The sequence below is a fragment of the Parasteatoda tepidariorum genome, chromosome 8 (genome assembly GCF_982258835.1).
Source record: "Parasteatoda tepidariorum strain Cologne lab strain chromosome 8, Ptep-v5.0, whole genome shotgun sequence".
Classification (NCBI taxonomy): domain Eukaryota; kingdom Metazoa; phylum Arthropoda; class Arachnida; order Araneae; family Theridiidae; genus Parasteatoda; species Parasteatoda tepidariorum.
Window position 1 is genome coordinate 58,149,860 of NC_141762.1, and position 17,195 is coordinate 58,167,054.

At 28.2% G+C, this 17,195-nt stretch overlaps 1 protein-coding gene across 1 annotated transcript in view; it reads left to right on the plus strand.

Annotated features, from left to right (window-relative positions):
• Positions 1 to 194: 194 nt before the first annotated feature.
• The window catches only part of LOC107450820 (aconitate hydratase, mitochondrial), a 38,675-nt gene continuing 21,674 nt past the window's right edge, over positions 195 to 17,195 (plus strand). Inside the window, exons 1-9 of the mRNA XM_043043143.3 lie at positions 195 to 342; positions 3,974 to 4,042; positions 4,119 to 4,198; positions 4,387 to 4,525; positions 6,063 to 6,101; positions 6,969 to 7,049; positions 7,135 to 7,227; positions 11,559 to 11,628; positions 11,720 to 11,860. Coding sequence (XP_042899077.2) covers positions 310 to 342; positions 3,974 to 4,042; positions 4,119 to 4,198; positions 4,387 to 4,525; positions 6,063 to 6,101; positions 6,969 to 7,049; positions 7,135 to 7,227; positions 11,559 to 11,628; positions 11,720 to 11,860 — 745 coding nt within the window. The 5' untranslated portion in view covers positions 195 to 309. The remainder of the gene's footprint in view (positions 343 to 3,973; positions 4,043 to 4,118; positions 4,199 to 4,386; positions 4,526 to 6,062; positions 6,102 to 6,968; positions 7,050 to 7,134; positions 7,228 to 11,558; positions 11,629 to 11,719; positions 11,861 to 17,195) is intronic.

Sequence of the window (17,195 nt, forward strand, 5' to 3'; positions counted from 1 at the left end):
ATATAGGGAAGAACACTTTTGCATGAAACAGTTTTAAAACTGAACAACTTTATGGACAAATTTTTAATCTCATTCGCAACTCTAGTCTCAGTCTCTGAGATTCATCTGGTCATAAAAAAGTTATTTGGAAAGAAAAAAAAAAAATTAAACGGGCAGTGCGGATGCTCCTTTGCATTTTCCTGCAAAACAGAAGAAGCTGAGGTCCGCATCAGCAAAATATCCCAAGAGAGATTTGCGTTTTGCCTCCAACTCAACTTTACTTGTTTCTCCTCTCTTCTCCTACCCTTTAAAATTTTTGTGAAAGCGACGATGGCTTTTCGTGTAATATTTCGATCCCCAGCGGTATATATTTTATATTTAATTCTTTGTAATTGTTTCTAATTTTTCTTAGTAACAGCCCTTTTTTGTGCACCTGTTGTAAAGTAATAATGGGTGTTGCAGTTGTTTTTTTCTGCTATTATTCAGAATTGTGACCTCTGTAAATCAAGGGCATTTATCTTACGTTTAAATTCAATAAATTTTAGACTATTTTAATATTTTGTTTACCATAGGTGTTAAACACTTTTAGAATGAACTTAAATCAAATGAGTGTGATCTCAGTAAAGTCTTTACCGATTGTCGGATGTTGCTTGTAATGCATGCATTTACTCTAACTAGTCTATTATTATGCCGGTACTATATGTATCATTTCAGTAGCGTTTTTTTTAACGCAACTTTCATCAAAGCTATGTTTTAAGTATTTTTCCTTTTGTTGCAGAAGATTTGCACGTGAAGAAATTTATTACATATTGTTATTCTCAATTTTTAAGTAACGTAATGTCGGCGGTCAATCTAAAAGACGTCGAACTGCCTTCAATTTAAAAGATTTTGGTGTCTGAAATAAAAGAGAGGTTTTAAACTTGTCAGTATATACAAAATGAAATATTCAAATTTTTAATACGAATGTGAGATGAGTTATTTGTAAACTGTTATTTGATTTAATTTATGTGATTTGATTGATAGGATTCCTGGTCTTCTAAGCTTTCTTTTCCACTGTGCGAACTTACGATTAATGAAATATGAGCCACATTAAAATAATTATCTTAAAGCAAAATTGAGAGCTCCTATCATGTAAAATAATTGTTAAAGAGATTAATTGACTGATAAAAAAATCGTTTTTACATTATTTAAAATTTAAAGAGAAACCAATTATTGAGGATTTTCTGTTTACTGTAGAATTAGTTGGTACATTTTGCATTGTGCTAAATAGAATAATTTCTAAAAACTTTGATCCTAGTTTTTCATAATATAGGGTGACCTGGGGTAATTCCTGATCAAAAAATGCAAACATCTATTTTGTGACAAAACTATTCAAGATAGAATTTTAATATTTACTGGAAGTTTGAGGCTATATGAGATGAGTCCTATGCTACCTTCTTTTGTTTGAAAATCTAATTCGAATTTAAAAGATTTAAAATTTTTAGTGATCAGGAATTACCCTTTTTCTTGATCATTTCTGGGGTAATTCCCGATCACTTCTGGGGTAATTACTGATCACCAGTTTTTATAATAAAGAAGCTGTTTAAAAATAATTATACAATGGTAATTAACAAATAAGACATCAAGATCAAACAAATAAACCAAAGAGATATGTTTAAGCAGCTAATAAAACGATTTATTTAAAAGCAAGAATAAAGATTAACACCTTAAATTTTCCAAAAATCTTTGCATCGTGCCATACATTTTAGGCAAGCAACCAACTCATTCTCATGTTCTTTTGGAATATAAGAAAGAGTTCCATCATAGGTTACTTTAGCTGGATTTTTTAACTTCATTAAGTGAGAGAATAAAGTTAAGTAATCTATGTCAACAGCTCTGACAGCTGCTCTCACCCTGAAATTTTCATTTTCAATCATTAAAAGAAATTCACTAATTTTGCTTTCTAGAAACTTAGTATCCTTTTTAGGCTTATAATTTCTCACCATATTTATATTAGGCTAATTTATAAACTTAAAAATTATTCTAACAATGTACACACATAAAATTAAGATAGAAGCAAGGTAAGACTAACCAGAAATGGTGCAAATCAGAACACATTTGTCTTGTATACAGTTAAAAACAAATTTTGTGATTACAGTTAAAATATATTTTATAGTAGTTCCACTTAATAAATATGAACTGCTAATTAAGAAAACGCAATTAGCTATTGATTAGCTATTTTTTATACTATTTATAAGAAAAAATTTCAATGATCAGGAATTACCCCAGTGATCAATAATTACCCCATGTGTAGGGGGCAACATTTGATATAGTTTCCTATAATTAATTATAATGTTTAAAGTAGATGTGAAACAATTAAACAAAAGCTTACACTATTTTTATATCAAAGAAAAAGAAAGTAACTCAAAATATTTATTATTAAGAGAAGGAGTGGGATCTTTGTAGAAATGTGCACATTTTGAAACCCATCTTTGAAATGGAAAATACAGAAAGCAGTTTAAAAGATACTTATTTTGTTAGATTAAACAAAAAACTATTACATATTAAGTAAATGCAGTTATACTTTAGTAAAATGTACAAGCATTCTTGTCCATGTCTCAAATTTAAAATTTTTTTTTTTAAATAAAACTTAAGTGATCATTATTTACCCCAGAAACAGAGTGATCGTGAATTACCCCAGGTCACCCTATTTAACATTATCAAAATAATTGACATGTTTTGTGAAAATTTATAATTACAAGTTTATTTTAAAATGTTTTTCAAGGCTTTTCAAAATGTCTCAATTTCAGTGTGACATCATTTTTAAAGATAGATTTTTTAAATAAATATATTGTACTATTTGGGTTTCAACTAAAATTTATATTTGTTATATTAATGCAAAATTATAGTGTTTTAGTACCTATTTTGACATGTTATTTGAGAAAGTTCTGAAGGTCTAATACCATGGGAAACTTTTTATATCCAAATAATTTTACAATAAATGAATAGCAATATGTTACTTGCATCCAGGGCTCGAAAAACCGCGGACAATGAATTTCTCGAATTCGGCGTGGATGGCTATTTTCCCGTTAATGTTCGTAATGCATTTTCAAATTTTGTTATCTTACAAGTGGAACTGGTAAACATCATATTTGATTCATTTAAAAAAAAAAAACGCAGCACCTTTGGATAAATTGACATTCCAGATAACTTGACCTTATAACTCATTTAAATTTCATATAAGAAATAAATTATTTCATAAAAGAAATATTAGGTTACTATTAGTAACATAGTATTTCTCTTATTATCGTATAATGTAATCCTAGTATTTATAATCCTAGTAACTACTAATTCATTGTGCAATTTATATAAATGTTTGTAATAAATAAGAGAAAATTATATTTTTATTTACTTAGAAGCTACGGGTTAGTTTCAAAGGAGGACGGGTACATTGTTGGACAAGCCGTCGTCGGGGACGGGTAAAATTTCTGAGTTTTTTCGAGCCCTGCTTGCATTGAAAGTTTATTATTTGGGCTGAGAAGAAAAGTTTTTCTAACTGAAGTTTTTAAATGTTTGAAATACGTTTTTTACATCTTTCTTGTGTATCATAAATATTTCTGCTGCAAGCACATTTTTTCTGATTAAATTTAATTTATTGTAATTTCATTAATTTTAGTCTATTCTTAATTACTTTTCTTACATTTTCAAGTCATTATTTGATATTTTATTTTAACCCAGATTTATTTTTACATGTTTGCTATGAATGATCCAATGACTAGTGATAGTTTTTTCCTATAAAAGACCTAATGCATATTTTCTATTAATCAAATAAGTCTTTTTTGTATTATTGCTAAACATTTTCTTTTTTTCAAATTAACTTTTTGAAATGGTAAGAGTAATGTGATATTTCAATATCTTTAATCTGAAATTTAGTATCTTGCATGTTTAATAAAAAGATAAGTGGGTGTTAATTTTATGCTTATAAATCTTATTAATTTTATTGATAAATTTCTAGGTTTTGAGAGGATATGATAAACAGGCTAGACTTTTTCATGTTTCGCCTCTTAATTATGCTGCCCATAAGGTAATTAGATAATCATTATTAAATAATTATTTAAAGTTAAATTGCGTATACTTATTATACCTTTCTCTCATTTCAGGTAGCCATGAGCAAATTCGATAAAGATTCGCTGATGCCATGTGAGAAACTTAAAAAAAATTTGGAAATAGTTCGAAATAGGTATACTGAAGAGTAAACTTTAAAATTTCGTTTTAAAAATAACATATTTTAACTTGATATATTAAATTGTAGATTATAAAATTTTATCCGAAAATTAACTTAAATGTTTATTTTTATTTCAAACTTTATTGATGTAAAATTTTCTAATCTCTTTTTCCAATTTTTTTAATATTTTTTTCTGATTGCAGGTTGAAAAGACCACTTACACAAGCTGAGAAAATTTTATATTCTCATTTAGATGACCCTCATAATCAAGATATAGAAAGAGGTACAAGTTATCTTCGACTAAGACCAGATAGAGTGGCTATGCAAGATGCCACTGCTCAGGTTTGTCTAGTGTTTTATTTTATTTATAAACTGAAAACAATAGTGTAATTTAATGTATATTTCTACTAACCAGTGAGATATAATGTGCCTAATTCGTTTGCATTTAACGTTTTTTTGTTATTTTCTTATTGAATCTGAGCAGAATTTTGTGCAGCTGTATTCAAGATCACATGTTTACATCAGGATAAGAATTTTTGTTCTAGGAATAGATTTTTAGAAGTAGATTTCGAGGACATGCCATATCTTTGCAAGTCCTCACATGAGTCAGATCATACTTTTTTTTTCGAGTTCAGTGCATCACTGTGTGTTATTTGAGTTATAACAAGGGAATGAAACCTTTATATGTTTCAAAGAATGTTTATACTACTGAAACTGCATCCAAATGTAGTTATGACGCTGAAGATCGAGAATGTTGTAGTAATCTTTATTCTACTACAGAATGGAGGCAAATAGAAAGTTAAAGCTCAATGTTGATTTCAACAGTTAATTTTTACATTCGCAAACAGAAAGTTGTTAAATAGCTGTAGAAAAAATGTCAGCAGAAAATTTTGGGTTGCCCATTTGAGTTATTGCTTTTCGACACGCTCGGTTTTTTATAGATTCCATAGTTTTTCAAAATTTATTGCTTTAGAAATGGTTTTAAAAATCTCAATATTTTTAATTGGTTATTTCGATACACAACTTTTATATATGAATAATCGTTTTTCAATGCTCATGCTTGTAAGTTCAATAGACTTTTTGATTTTTTTTTGGGGTAGTAATATCAGGGTTGCAAAAAACCCACCTGGTTTGGGTTTTATTGGGCTTTTCTGGGTTTTTCATGTTTTAATAGGGTTTTTTTTCAAAAGAGAGGGCTGGGATAAGTACCATATTTTAAAAGAGCTTATTTCAATATTAATAATTAAGTTTAATTTTATAAATTGACTTAACATATAGGTAACTAATAATTAATACAAATAAATTGATTAAAAAGTCTGAAAAAAGTTTCTTCTGACATCACGATACAAAATGTTATATGTACTCACATCACACATTTGAAACTTGATTTAACACAGGATTACTTTTTATTTATATTTTAATCTTAATAAATATTTGAGGAAAATTTTTTATTTGCATAGAAAGCGAATCAATGGCAATGAATAATCAATACCCATACAGTCAAATCTAGCCAGCAAGGTGACTCTCTAGTCTCCAACACAATTAATATTTTCACTATAGGTTAATTTTTTTAGGCTGGACTTCATATATATTTCAATAGAATAGCTCTTTAATATAACAGATGATAAAAAAGAAATCAATCTTAGAAAAACCCACTTTAAGGTGGATTTTACTGGATTTTTCAGAGTGGGTTTTACCCAGTAAAACCCGGGCGGGTTTTGCTGTGTAGGTGGATTTTTTGGAACCCTGAGTAAAATACAAATCTTTTTAATATATTATTATGACACTAAATTTTTTTAAATGCACATTTGAATAACTTTTTTTCTGAATTTTTGTGCCAATTTTTTATAAATTTATCGCTTTGTTCGTTTCTCTTTAGATGGCTATGTTGCAGTTCATATCAAGCGGTCTGAAAAAGGTTAGATTGTCCTATTTTATATGTGTCTTCTAAAATGTTATAAATTTATTATTTAATAGTAAAATTTTTTGTATAACCTTAAAGATCGTTTGGGAAAAAAAAATATTTTTCAGAGTTCTGAAGTATATATTGAATGCGGGAATTTCTATTGTAATAATTATCTTTCCTTAATTAAATAAAAAAAATTAATCAATTAATCAATTGAAATTAATCAAGTTTTTATTAAATATTGGGATTAATATTGTTTGAATTTTATTAAATTGTTTTATTGTATACTATTTTGAAGAAAGTAAACAATTTTTGATATTCTATAATACCTTATAGATTTGGTTATGAGGAAAAAACCAAATTTGTTATTAAATTGATAGTTTATCAAATTATTTCTTCTCTACCAAAATTGATAGATTTATTACTGTTTTATTAGTATTTTCATAAAAATTCGCAAAGTTCAATTTGAAATTTTTGCATCTTATTTTAGACCATTTTAATCTTTAATTATTTTAAGGCTATCTATTGTCTTTCTTATTGAAACCTACTCCAGGTGTTAAACAATTTGTTGATGATGTGATTATTTTTTTTCCTTAATGAAATATGCTTGTATGTTTTGATTGTATTTTGAAAATTTTCTATTTCTCTCTTTGATTATAAAGCACAGTTGATAAGTGTATTTAATAGTGATAAGTAATTTATTATATATTTTAAGCAATTGTTTTTGGAGTTTTTATTAGTTTACTAAAAATAAAGCATATATCTAATTTTTAAAATTTTTTTTATCCCTTTTTTGTAAGCTATTCATCAAGTTTTTTTTCTTTGTTTCAAATCTTGATACAGTCAATGGTGTTTTTTCATTTTCTTTCTTCATATTAGGTTGCTGTACCCTCTACAATTCATTGTGATCATTTGATTGAGGCACAAATAAGTGGAGACAAAGATCTTGCTCGTGCAAAGGTATGTCCAAATTTATGTTGCATATTGCTTGTGGGAAGTATTGTTTTTTATTTTTTTCATTGTAATCTTTTTATTTTTTCCTTAGGATATAAATAAAGAAGTTTATAGGTTTTTAGAAACTGCAGGTGCTAAATATGGTGTTGGATTTTGGAAACCAGGAAGTGGCATCATTCATCAAGTAAACAGCTTTATTGCTATTAATTAGAAATGAAAATATAATTATTTTATTTAAAAATGAAAATAAAATAAACTTATTTCCTGTAACTATTAAGTGTATTGTCTTACTGTGCTATAACCATGCTGATAACTTTGTTTTTAAATTATAGTAAGAAAGATTTTTATCAGTATTAACAAGAATAATTTAATTGTGTTTTTATTTTAATAAGCTATAATGTGATGCCATGAAAAGTGTTATAATTTCAATGTTATAGTTTAGGTTTATTTTATCTAATCAACCTAAAACCGGTTATATTAGATAAAATATAACTGGTTATGTTTTATCTAATTTTAAAGCTTAAAATATATATTTTAATGTTATTAAACTGTATTTCTAATAGCATTTAATTAATACTTCCATTTTCAGCTAGTATGTGAACTATAAAAGCCTTAATTAAAAACTTTATTTTAATATTTAATAAAATATTTTCACTATTTAATCTAATTTAATTAATTTTAATAACATAATTCTAAATTATGTAAAGAAAAAATTATTTTTTGAAAAATGTATTTTTGGCTATAGTACAATTTCAATTAGAAAATTTTTTGTTACAAAAATTAAGCATAAATTAACATATGTTTGAACTAAGTAATATGTCAAATATTTTTAGGTCATTTTGTTATTATTATTAGTAGTAAGTTGATTGCTGCAAATTATTTTTTCTAAGCGTACATTGTTCATGGGTGCCATTTTTCAATCTTGAGGACTGAAATCAATCCTGAGAAAAGATCTGTGGACTGAATTCCATCCTCAAATTTATATTTATTTCCAATTTGTTTTTAAATTAAGTTTTCAAAAAAAATACCATTTCCTTTTTCTTTAAAGAAAAATGTAACGAATATTTTCTGTTAAACTAAAAAAAAAAAATCATTTTTTATAAATTCATAGTTATTTTTCATAATTATTGCAAAATGTTCGCATGATGTTTCACCGCAATGAAAGAATTTGATTGACTAAACTTCAAAATCTGCTTGTGTAAACAAAATTTGTATTATTGAATCTGAAGGTTTTTTAAATTTGTTTTTCCTCCTTTCACATTTTAAAATACTGGACTGAGTTAATTTAAGATAATTTTTTTACGAATTGAAATTTATAGACATAGGATGAAATATTATTGATGATGTAATTAATAAGATGAGGTATAAATGCCTCCAAGACAAATTAGTGGTGTAATTCACCAACCAATTGGTGTAAAAATATAAGATTTTTTTAGGAAAAGTAATCATTAATGTAAGATGTGGACCATGTTAATTGGTCAATGATAGGAAAATCTAAATCAAACACCAAATCCCTGAAATCAGTACCAATAGAACTCTCACCAGCACACTAACAAGACTCCGGACAGGACACTTTAGGGGGATGAAGATTCATGATGACGGGACAAGGACTTACTGCCTCTGCAAAAATTGCCTAGACATAGAACTAACCCCCATACATCTTTTCAACTGTCCCGCTATACTGGCGCAATTGCAGCAAATAAGTGACAATCCGTGGTCGGACTTCGTGAAGAGAATTGCCTTCAAATAGCAGATATTGTATGTAGGACCTTTGATCACATCTAAGATTATTTTCTGTCTATGACACGATACCAACCAACCAACCATGTTAATTGGTCAAAGAATAAGTTTAGTCTTTAATTTTTTTAAAGTGGCACCCGTGATTATTTTTACATGTAATTAAATTAGGATGTTCAATGTATGTTTTTAAATTTTTTAATGCTATTATTGAGTATATACTTTTGTTCTAATGGTACTTTGCCAACTATTTAGGACTGACTTCTTTGCAATTGTTCGGCATGCAATGTTTGTATTTTTTTGAAATTTCCAAAAATTTTCCTGTTTATATATTCATTTCCTATTATTTACTTTATATACCTTATTTTGATATGTTTTTATGGTCTGTGTGAAAAGAAGAATCCCTTTTTGGATTTTAGGAAACTATTCTCACTGATTAAGCTTTCATTTCACAATTCAGACCGATATAATTGATCCTGTTGTGCAGCTCAAGTAGGGCTTGTTTGAAGTTATTACTTGCCTCGTATTCGGTTGCATACATCAAAAGAAATAATGGCATAGGCTGTCAATTTTACTAGAACTTTTTATCTTTCAAATTTCTAATTAAATTAAATATTTTATTTTGCATGCTTTTTTTTAAAAAAACTTGTTACTCTGGGCTGGTTGGCAAGGCGTTGGACTAGTGTTCGTGCGAACGGGAGTTTCAATCCAGCTGGCTGGAGAAGCCCCCCTCTTTTTTTTAATATCCGTCGTTGAACAGCCGACCCAATTTTGGGTTTACGACTGCTAATGTTCAACTCCATAGCCTTGTAATTTTGAACCAATCCAGAAGACAAGGAAACTCCTGGATCAGCAGCCCCAGTGCTATTGATTTGTTATGGAAACATGTAGGACTTTGAGACTTGACAGATTTAAGTGCATTAATCACAATTTACTACATGAGGAGTCTTCGGCCGACGTTGATCGAATCCACGAACTCTTAGACATGCGCTCAGTGCCCTACAAACCGGGCTATCCTGACCATTAATGGAGAATCCCTTTGTATTAAATGGTAACTGATGCACGTTAAATTTGTGATGATGATCCCCTCCCAATGAGGTGATCCGGGTTCGATTCCCAGCTATTCCAGGTCGAAACGAATTCCCTACCTGGCTCGCACAGACTACAGTACTGAGGTAAAATATCCTAAGTAGTAGACAGATTGTGGGTTAGTCTCGTTGCTGTCAGGCTAATTGTGAGTGGTTTTCATGGTTTTCCTCTTCGTGTAACCCAAATGCGGGTTAGTTCAATCAAAAAGTCCTTCATGAAGGCATATTTTTATCCAAAATGTGGGTCTGCTGTTCAATGACTTATAAATTTTTTTTTCTCTGTTAAAAGTGTTATTTATTAAATTTATGTCAAGTATATAGTGCATTTGAAATGAGAAATGTAAAAACATGTCTTGGTTGTTAGGAGATTTTATCTTTAAAAATTTTCAGTGATTTTGAATCTTCTTAGCAAAAATAAACATCATTAATTTTCTTTTTCTAGTAATGCTTGTATAATGATTAAATAACCCCATGTAAATGTCTCTTATTAATACACTTCTAGTTTTTATGCATAAAATATTAAATCTATTAATGTTAATTTTTTTATATATATATTTATATTAGTTAAACCATAATGTTCTTTCCATAAACAAATTTGTAGAACTTGATCTGTAAAATGTTAGATTTTGCATGAATAAACCTTATTAATTCATAAGGGAGTTTAAAGAAAAATCTATCAAGATGTTTAATTTTAATGCAGTTTTGAAAAATATCTATTTGCATTATATTTTTCCCATGTCTATGTAAAATTTATGTAAGGATTTGCATGGATTTAAAATTTCATTAAAAAAGAAAAAGGAAACCAAGATTATATTCCCTAATATTTAAGGCAAACTTTATGCAAAGTGAGAGATCTTATGAAAAATGTTTCTCATTTAGCCAGACCAGCTGGGAGCAAAAATAATTTTCTCAAAACTATTTTTCAGGACAAAGACATTATTTTCTGAAAACTAAAGCGCCAATCTTATTGTAAGTTTGTTTTCTTACTTTTTCCAGGTTGAATTGACATGGTATCTTTTTTATTTTCATTTTGAGTCAACTTATAAGACAAAATTTTTCCGAAAGCAATATTTTGTTTCATACAAATCTGCAAACTGTTATACTTTTCTATCTGAACTAGGTAAAATTTCATTAAGGTGTGTTGGTGTTTAAAAATAGTGTCTACTGTGTGGTAACTTTTATATTAGGGATCATCAAAAATAAGTTCTAAATGGATAAAATTTAAGACTCTTTCGATACGTATTTATAAAATATTTTTTATGCTGAATGTTTAAATAATTGAGTTCTTTTATACATAAGTCAATGGAAACATCTTTACTTCTTTAGAATCTGTGTAACCCGTTGATGTTTTTTTTTACCCAATTTGCACAGGGGTTATTCTGTTCTTTACCTGCTTTGACTGTCTGTTTTTTTCAACTGCATATTTATGCCAAATCATATAAGAATCACTTTTTTTGTTACAGTATGTATAAGATTTGAAGATTTACAAGCTTTTCTTATTTTCTTTTGAAAGTTGATGGTTGTATTGAGAATTTTTGCCCCTGTCATTATTACTCCTGTTTCTGTGCATGCTCAAGCTCTAGATTATTTATTTTAGACGTTGGTAATGGTGATGATTTTTATGTATTTTTTTTTTAAATTTCAGTTTTAATCTTTTATTAAAATTTGTGAATAATTTTTTTTGTTTTAGATTATTCTAGAAAATTATGCCTTTCCCGGTGTCTTACTGATTGGTACTGATAGTCACACTCCCAATGGAGGTATTTAATACTTAATAAAAGCCTCATGTGGCTTAAATATTTTAAAATTTAAGTTTCAAATGTATTTAAAATTTTTAAATTTCAACAATAGGTGGCTTGGGTGGGCTCTGTATAGGAGTTGGTGGAGCTGATGCAGTTGATGTTATGGCTAATCTTCCTTGGGAGTTGAAGTGTCCTAATTATATTGGAGTGAAATTGACTGGAAAATTAACTGGTTGGACATCACCAAAAGGTATAAATATTCAGATTAAAATTGTTATCAAAAGTTTTTAGATATAAAATTATATGTTAAATACAAAAGCTTGAACAATTATCTCCCTGTGATGCCAGAATTGGCATACACATATTTATTTTCTATCTTTTAAAATATCCTTCATTACTTAAGCTTATTTTTATTAATAGAATTACTTTTAAAATAAATCAAAAACTTAATCTTTTTAAACGAACATAAAATATTTATTTCTTCTCTTCCAGATCAATGTAACGGATACTTTTTTTTTATTTCATTATTATGCAGACATATTAATTCACTGTCGCCTCTAATCGAAAACAAAAATCTATTTATAACTTTTGATTCTAATTTTCCAACGGCTAAATGTTTCGGTTGCATGGTTATAATAATTCACATAAATTTGTTGGCGACTCGTGATCGCCAAGGTGTTCTTTTTAACCCATGTGGACATGCTAGTTGGCTTTGTTTTTGGCTATGATATATTATGATAAATCGCCAAATTTTGGATCTCCTACCCATACTCTTTCTCTGTCCGTTGAGAATAAATATATTCACTTTGAATTTCTAAATGGGAAAGGCTGGGACCCCTTCGGGGGACTCCCGGTCTTAATTTTCTAACGGTCAGAAATGTTGTTCTGCCTTTATGATCTCTCAATAGAGAGTATTCTTTTTTCATCCCTTTAAGGGATTTCTTATTTTTTGAAGAAATGGCCATTTTATAATTTACAAATTATGATTAATAAAACCTAAATTTACATTCAATGATTTGCACATTATTTCCTGGAAACTCAACGTTATTGTTTTTATTCATTCAATATTGGCCAAAATGAACATTCATACATTCCACTATCAACGATACGGTTAATGAAGGAAGCAGCAAAAGCTTTCATCATTACAAAAGTGGTGCCTAATGACGGGGAAACGTATCCTGTAAGAATATTTACGTCCATCATGTATCATTCCTATTTGCATCCTGTTTGAAACTACAGCCGATGTCAAAATCTTCAAGATCCTGATAAAAATTTCCGAAGGTCCTGAGCAGCATACCAGTGCGTTTGAAAAACGAGTCATCTATGTTTCTCATAAAACTGTCTGAAATCAATTTCTACGGTATTTCTAACATCTTCAAAAGTGTTCGGGTCTGTTTCAAAAGAATTCCAGCAAATGTGTCTGTTTCAAAAGAATTTCTTGAAAATGTGTTTCTCAAGAAAAGCTAACGGAAATGGTCAACTGTGTGTGTGTCTCTCTCCACAGTGAATTTTTTTTTCTCTCTCTCTTTCATCAAAATCGGAGAGAAATTTTTTTTACACAAACTGCAGTGCTTTTTTTTTGCAGTAAAATTTTTTTTAAATTAACACAATTAGATTATTGCATTTAGTGCTTTTCAATTTCTAACTGATTATTTTACAGATTCAGTACTTAATATTTTCAATGCATAACATTTTTTAAAGCAATTATTTCTTAGTCTCATTAAATATTTTTGGAATTAATTTTCATTTAATATGAATATCTTATATTCTATTTATTTTAATGATTACAATTTATTATTGCTGTTATATTTTCAATTTTTAAAAATGATTATTATTTTTCTTAACTTGATATTTTAATTGGTATAACTATTTTTCATTTATATATATCTATATATAATTTTAAGTTATCTGATTATTAAATATGTCTAAACGTAAAAATAATATAAACTTTCATATTCAACCCTTTGCTGGTGATCCAACCACATCAAAGTTTTTCTTTCTTCAATTAGAAGATTATGTTAAGATTAATTCTTTAGATGAAGAACAAGCTATTGCAACTTTTAGATCTTTAATCTCAGGCAATGCTTTAAAATTTTATATTGAAGAACCTTCATTGGTTAAAATGAAAACACTAACTGAAATAAAACATAAATTTTTGGATTTTTTTAGACAAGATGATAATTCATCTATTTTTGCTTTGAATAATATTTTGTTGAAACCTCAGGAAACAATAAGATCCTTAGCTCATAGGATAAACATAACTTTCCATAAAGTGTATCCTAACTTAAATGATTCAGATGCAATTGATACTTTAAAGTACACGCATCTAATGGGAGCTCTTCCTCATGATATTAAGGTCACAATTTTGAAAGAAAATATTAAAAGTTATGAGAATGCTGTTGAAAGAGCACAACAACTTCAGAATATAGACTCGGCTATTAACAACCAATTTAAAGGTAATGATGAGATCTTAAATCTAAATTCGGAAATTTCAAATTTAAAAGAGCAGATAAACAATATTGTTTCAAATAATAATGATAATAAAAATAAATCTGATGGAAATAAGAGACAATTTGAAAACAAAAATAGAAATTTTAAATCGAAAACTTATTCGAATAGTAGTAATTATCGTAAGGCCCCTTATCATAATAACCAACATACCTTTCGGCAGAATTTTTGTGTTTTCTGTGGCAAGCATGGTCACATTATGAAATTTTGTAGAGAATTTTTGAATATTTCTCAATCGGATGTGCAGATTAATCAACATAATAGAAATTTGCAAACTCGAAGGAACTTTAGAAGCAATAGATTTTACCCCAATAGAAGTTACCAAAATAATAGAGATCACTCGTATAATAATCCTAATTATAGTAATGATAATAGACAACAAACTTATCCAAATCCTAATGCCACCACTTTTAACCCCAATTTAAACTAAATTTTAGCTCAAATATGGCTGATGCATTTGAGCTACCACCTAATATTTTGTCATCAGCTAATAATAAGTCAAGCATTAATGAAAAGAAAGATAATTTTACCCAAACAGTTAATAAAATAAAAATGCAAAATGAATGTTTTACTCAAACTAATGAATTTAATGAAATTATTGCAAATGTACACAATGAAATACCTAAACTACCCCTCATTAATGTACAACTTAAAGATTATTCTGTCCCATTTCTGATTGATTCAGGCTCTTCTCTTTCAATAATTTCTAATGAAACATTTAATAAACTTAAACATAACATTAAATATAAATATATTTCACGTTCAGTTTCAATTACTACTATAAACTCTAAGGTTTCATTTTTAAGTTGTATTCAAATCTCATTTAAAATTAACAACAAACTATACAAACATACACTTTTTGTTACACATTTGGATAATTCAGTTTTTGAAGGGATATTGGGATATGATTTTATGCTAATGCATAATATTCAATTGTCACCTAAGGGCAATTTTATAACAATTAATGGCGAAAAAGTACCATTAATAGGACAAAAACAAACTACGGATAATGTAGACATTGATTTTGATGGAGATATTGTGTCGGATATTTGTGGAGAGATTCATAATGTAAATAAACAAAATGTAAACAAACAAAATTTGGACACTAAACAAAATGGACGAGCTGTACTAAATCATAAAATTTTGTTGAATCCTGAAGAATATATCTATGCTAAAGTAATAGTTAAGAATCCTTTGAATACTAATGTAATTTTTGAACCAAGAATAGACTATAAAAATATTGAAATTTATTCTTCAATACATAATTTAGAACAAGTTAAAAATTTTCATGGATTCTATAACAAAAATAATAAATACTATGCTTGTAATATTTTTCTTAAAAATAAATCTGAAGAGACTTTACATTTAAATAAAGGACAAGCTATCGGCCAAATGTATCCTATAGATACTATCCAAGATTATGACTATTCAAAATTAAATTTAAATGATTCTATTGTCAATAATCAAGAACTAGACCAAACTAAAAGACAGGAATTTTTAAATTTAATTGTACCAACAAAAGATATTGTGGACTTAAGAAAAGGGGAATTGAAAGAAGATGATTTCCAGCTAGGTCATCTTGATGAAGCAAAACAAAAGCAATTAAAACATTTATTGTTAGAGAATTATCAAGTTTTTTCAAAATCTTTAAAGACACTCGGGCACACAGATAAAGTAATACCTGAAATTTCTTTTATTCATGATTATCCTATTCGCACTTTGCCATTTCCTGTGCCTCAAGCTCTTCAACAAGAGACACTTAAGCAATTGCATGAAATGATCGAAGCAGGATTGATCGAAAGAAGTGCAACACAGTGGTCTTGCCCAATGCTTTTGGTTAAGAAAAAGAATACTAATGACCCCAAACAAAAACAAAAATTTAGATTAGCTTTAGACCTACGATTAATTAACAGCATTGTTAAACATTCGGCTTACCCACTTCCTAAGATTCAAAATATCATTCTAAATTTATCTAATTATAAATTCTTTTCATCATATGATCTTCCTAGTGCTTTTTGGCAATTGAACCTCCCTGAAGAATACCAAGATAAGCTAGCATTTACAACCCCTTGGGGAACTTTTAAAAATAAAAGATTAGTTTTTGGCTTAAAAACAGCTTCTGCAACTTTTCAGGCCCTTATGGATTCAATAATTGAGGAAACTCGAATAGAGGGAATTTTCGCGTATCAAGATGACATAGTCATTGCAAGTAATTCTTTTGAGGAAACGGTAGAAAAACTAAAGGTTCTCATTTCTGTTTTAACTAAATATAATATAACTCTATCACCAAGTAAATGTAAATTTCACCTTCAAGAAATTGATTATTTAGGATTTAAAATATCAGAACAGAAAGTTTTACCAATTGAATCAAACATCATTAAAATTACATCTTTTCCTATTCCAAAAACTAAACGACAACTTAAGAAATTCATTGGTGTTTGTGGATATTATAGAAATTTAATACCATGTTATGCTAAGCAAATTCAACCGCTAATTGATTTGACCTCTCCTAAAGTTAAATTTAAATGGACTCAAGAACATCAAAATGTTTTTAATTCTCTGCAAGAGATATTTTTCAATAAACCATTCATTAGACTCCCACAATGGGATAAAGATTTTATTTTAAATACAGATGGTTCAAATTTTGCTATTTCTGGTGTACTTTTACAGGAATTTGATGGTAAACTGTCTCCTGTGTCATATTTTTCCAAAACACTTAAAAATGCAGAAAGAAAGTACCCTGCTATCAAAATAGAATTAATGGCTATAGTAAAATCAGTTTTGGCTTTTAAACATTATCTGTATAATAGACATTTTATTATTTTATCTGATAGTAAACCCCTTAAACATTATAAGAAAACTTCTTCTCCCATGGACTTAACAACTAGATGGTTAATTCAGTTAAGCGAATATTCTTTTACTTTTAAGCACATTTCTGGAGTCAAAAATGTTTTGGCAGATTATTTTAGTAGATTAGAACAAGAACCTCCCCAACAGGACATATGTAGTAATCCTCAATTACTTCAAGTGAATGATGAAATATTTCCTTTTATTGAAAACTCTAATGATGATGAACA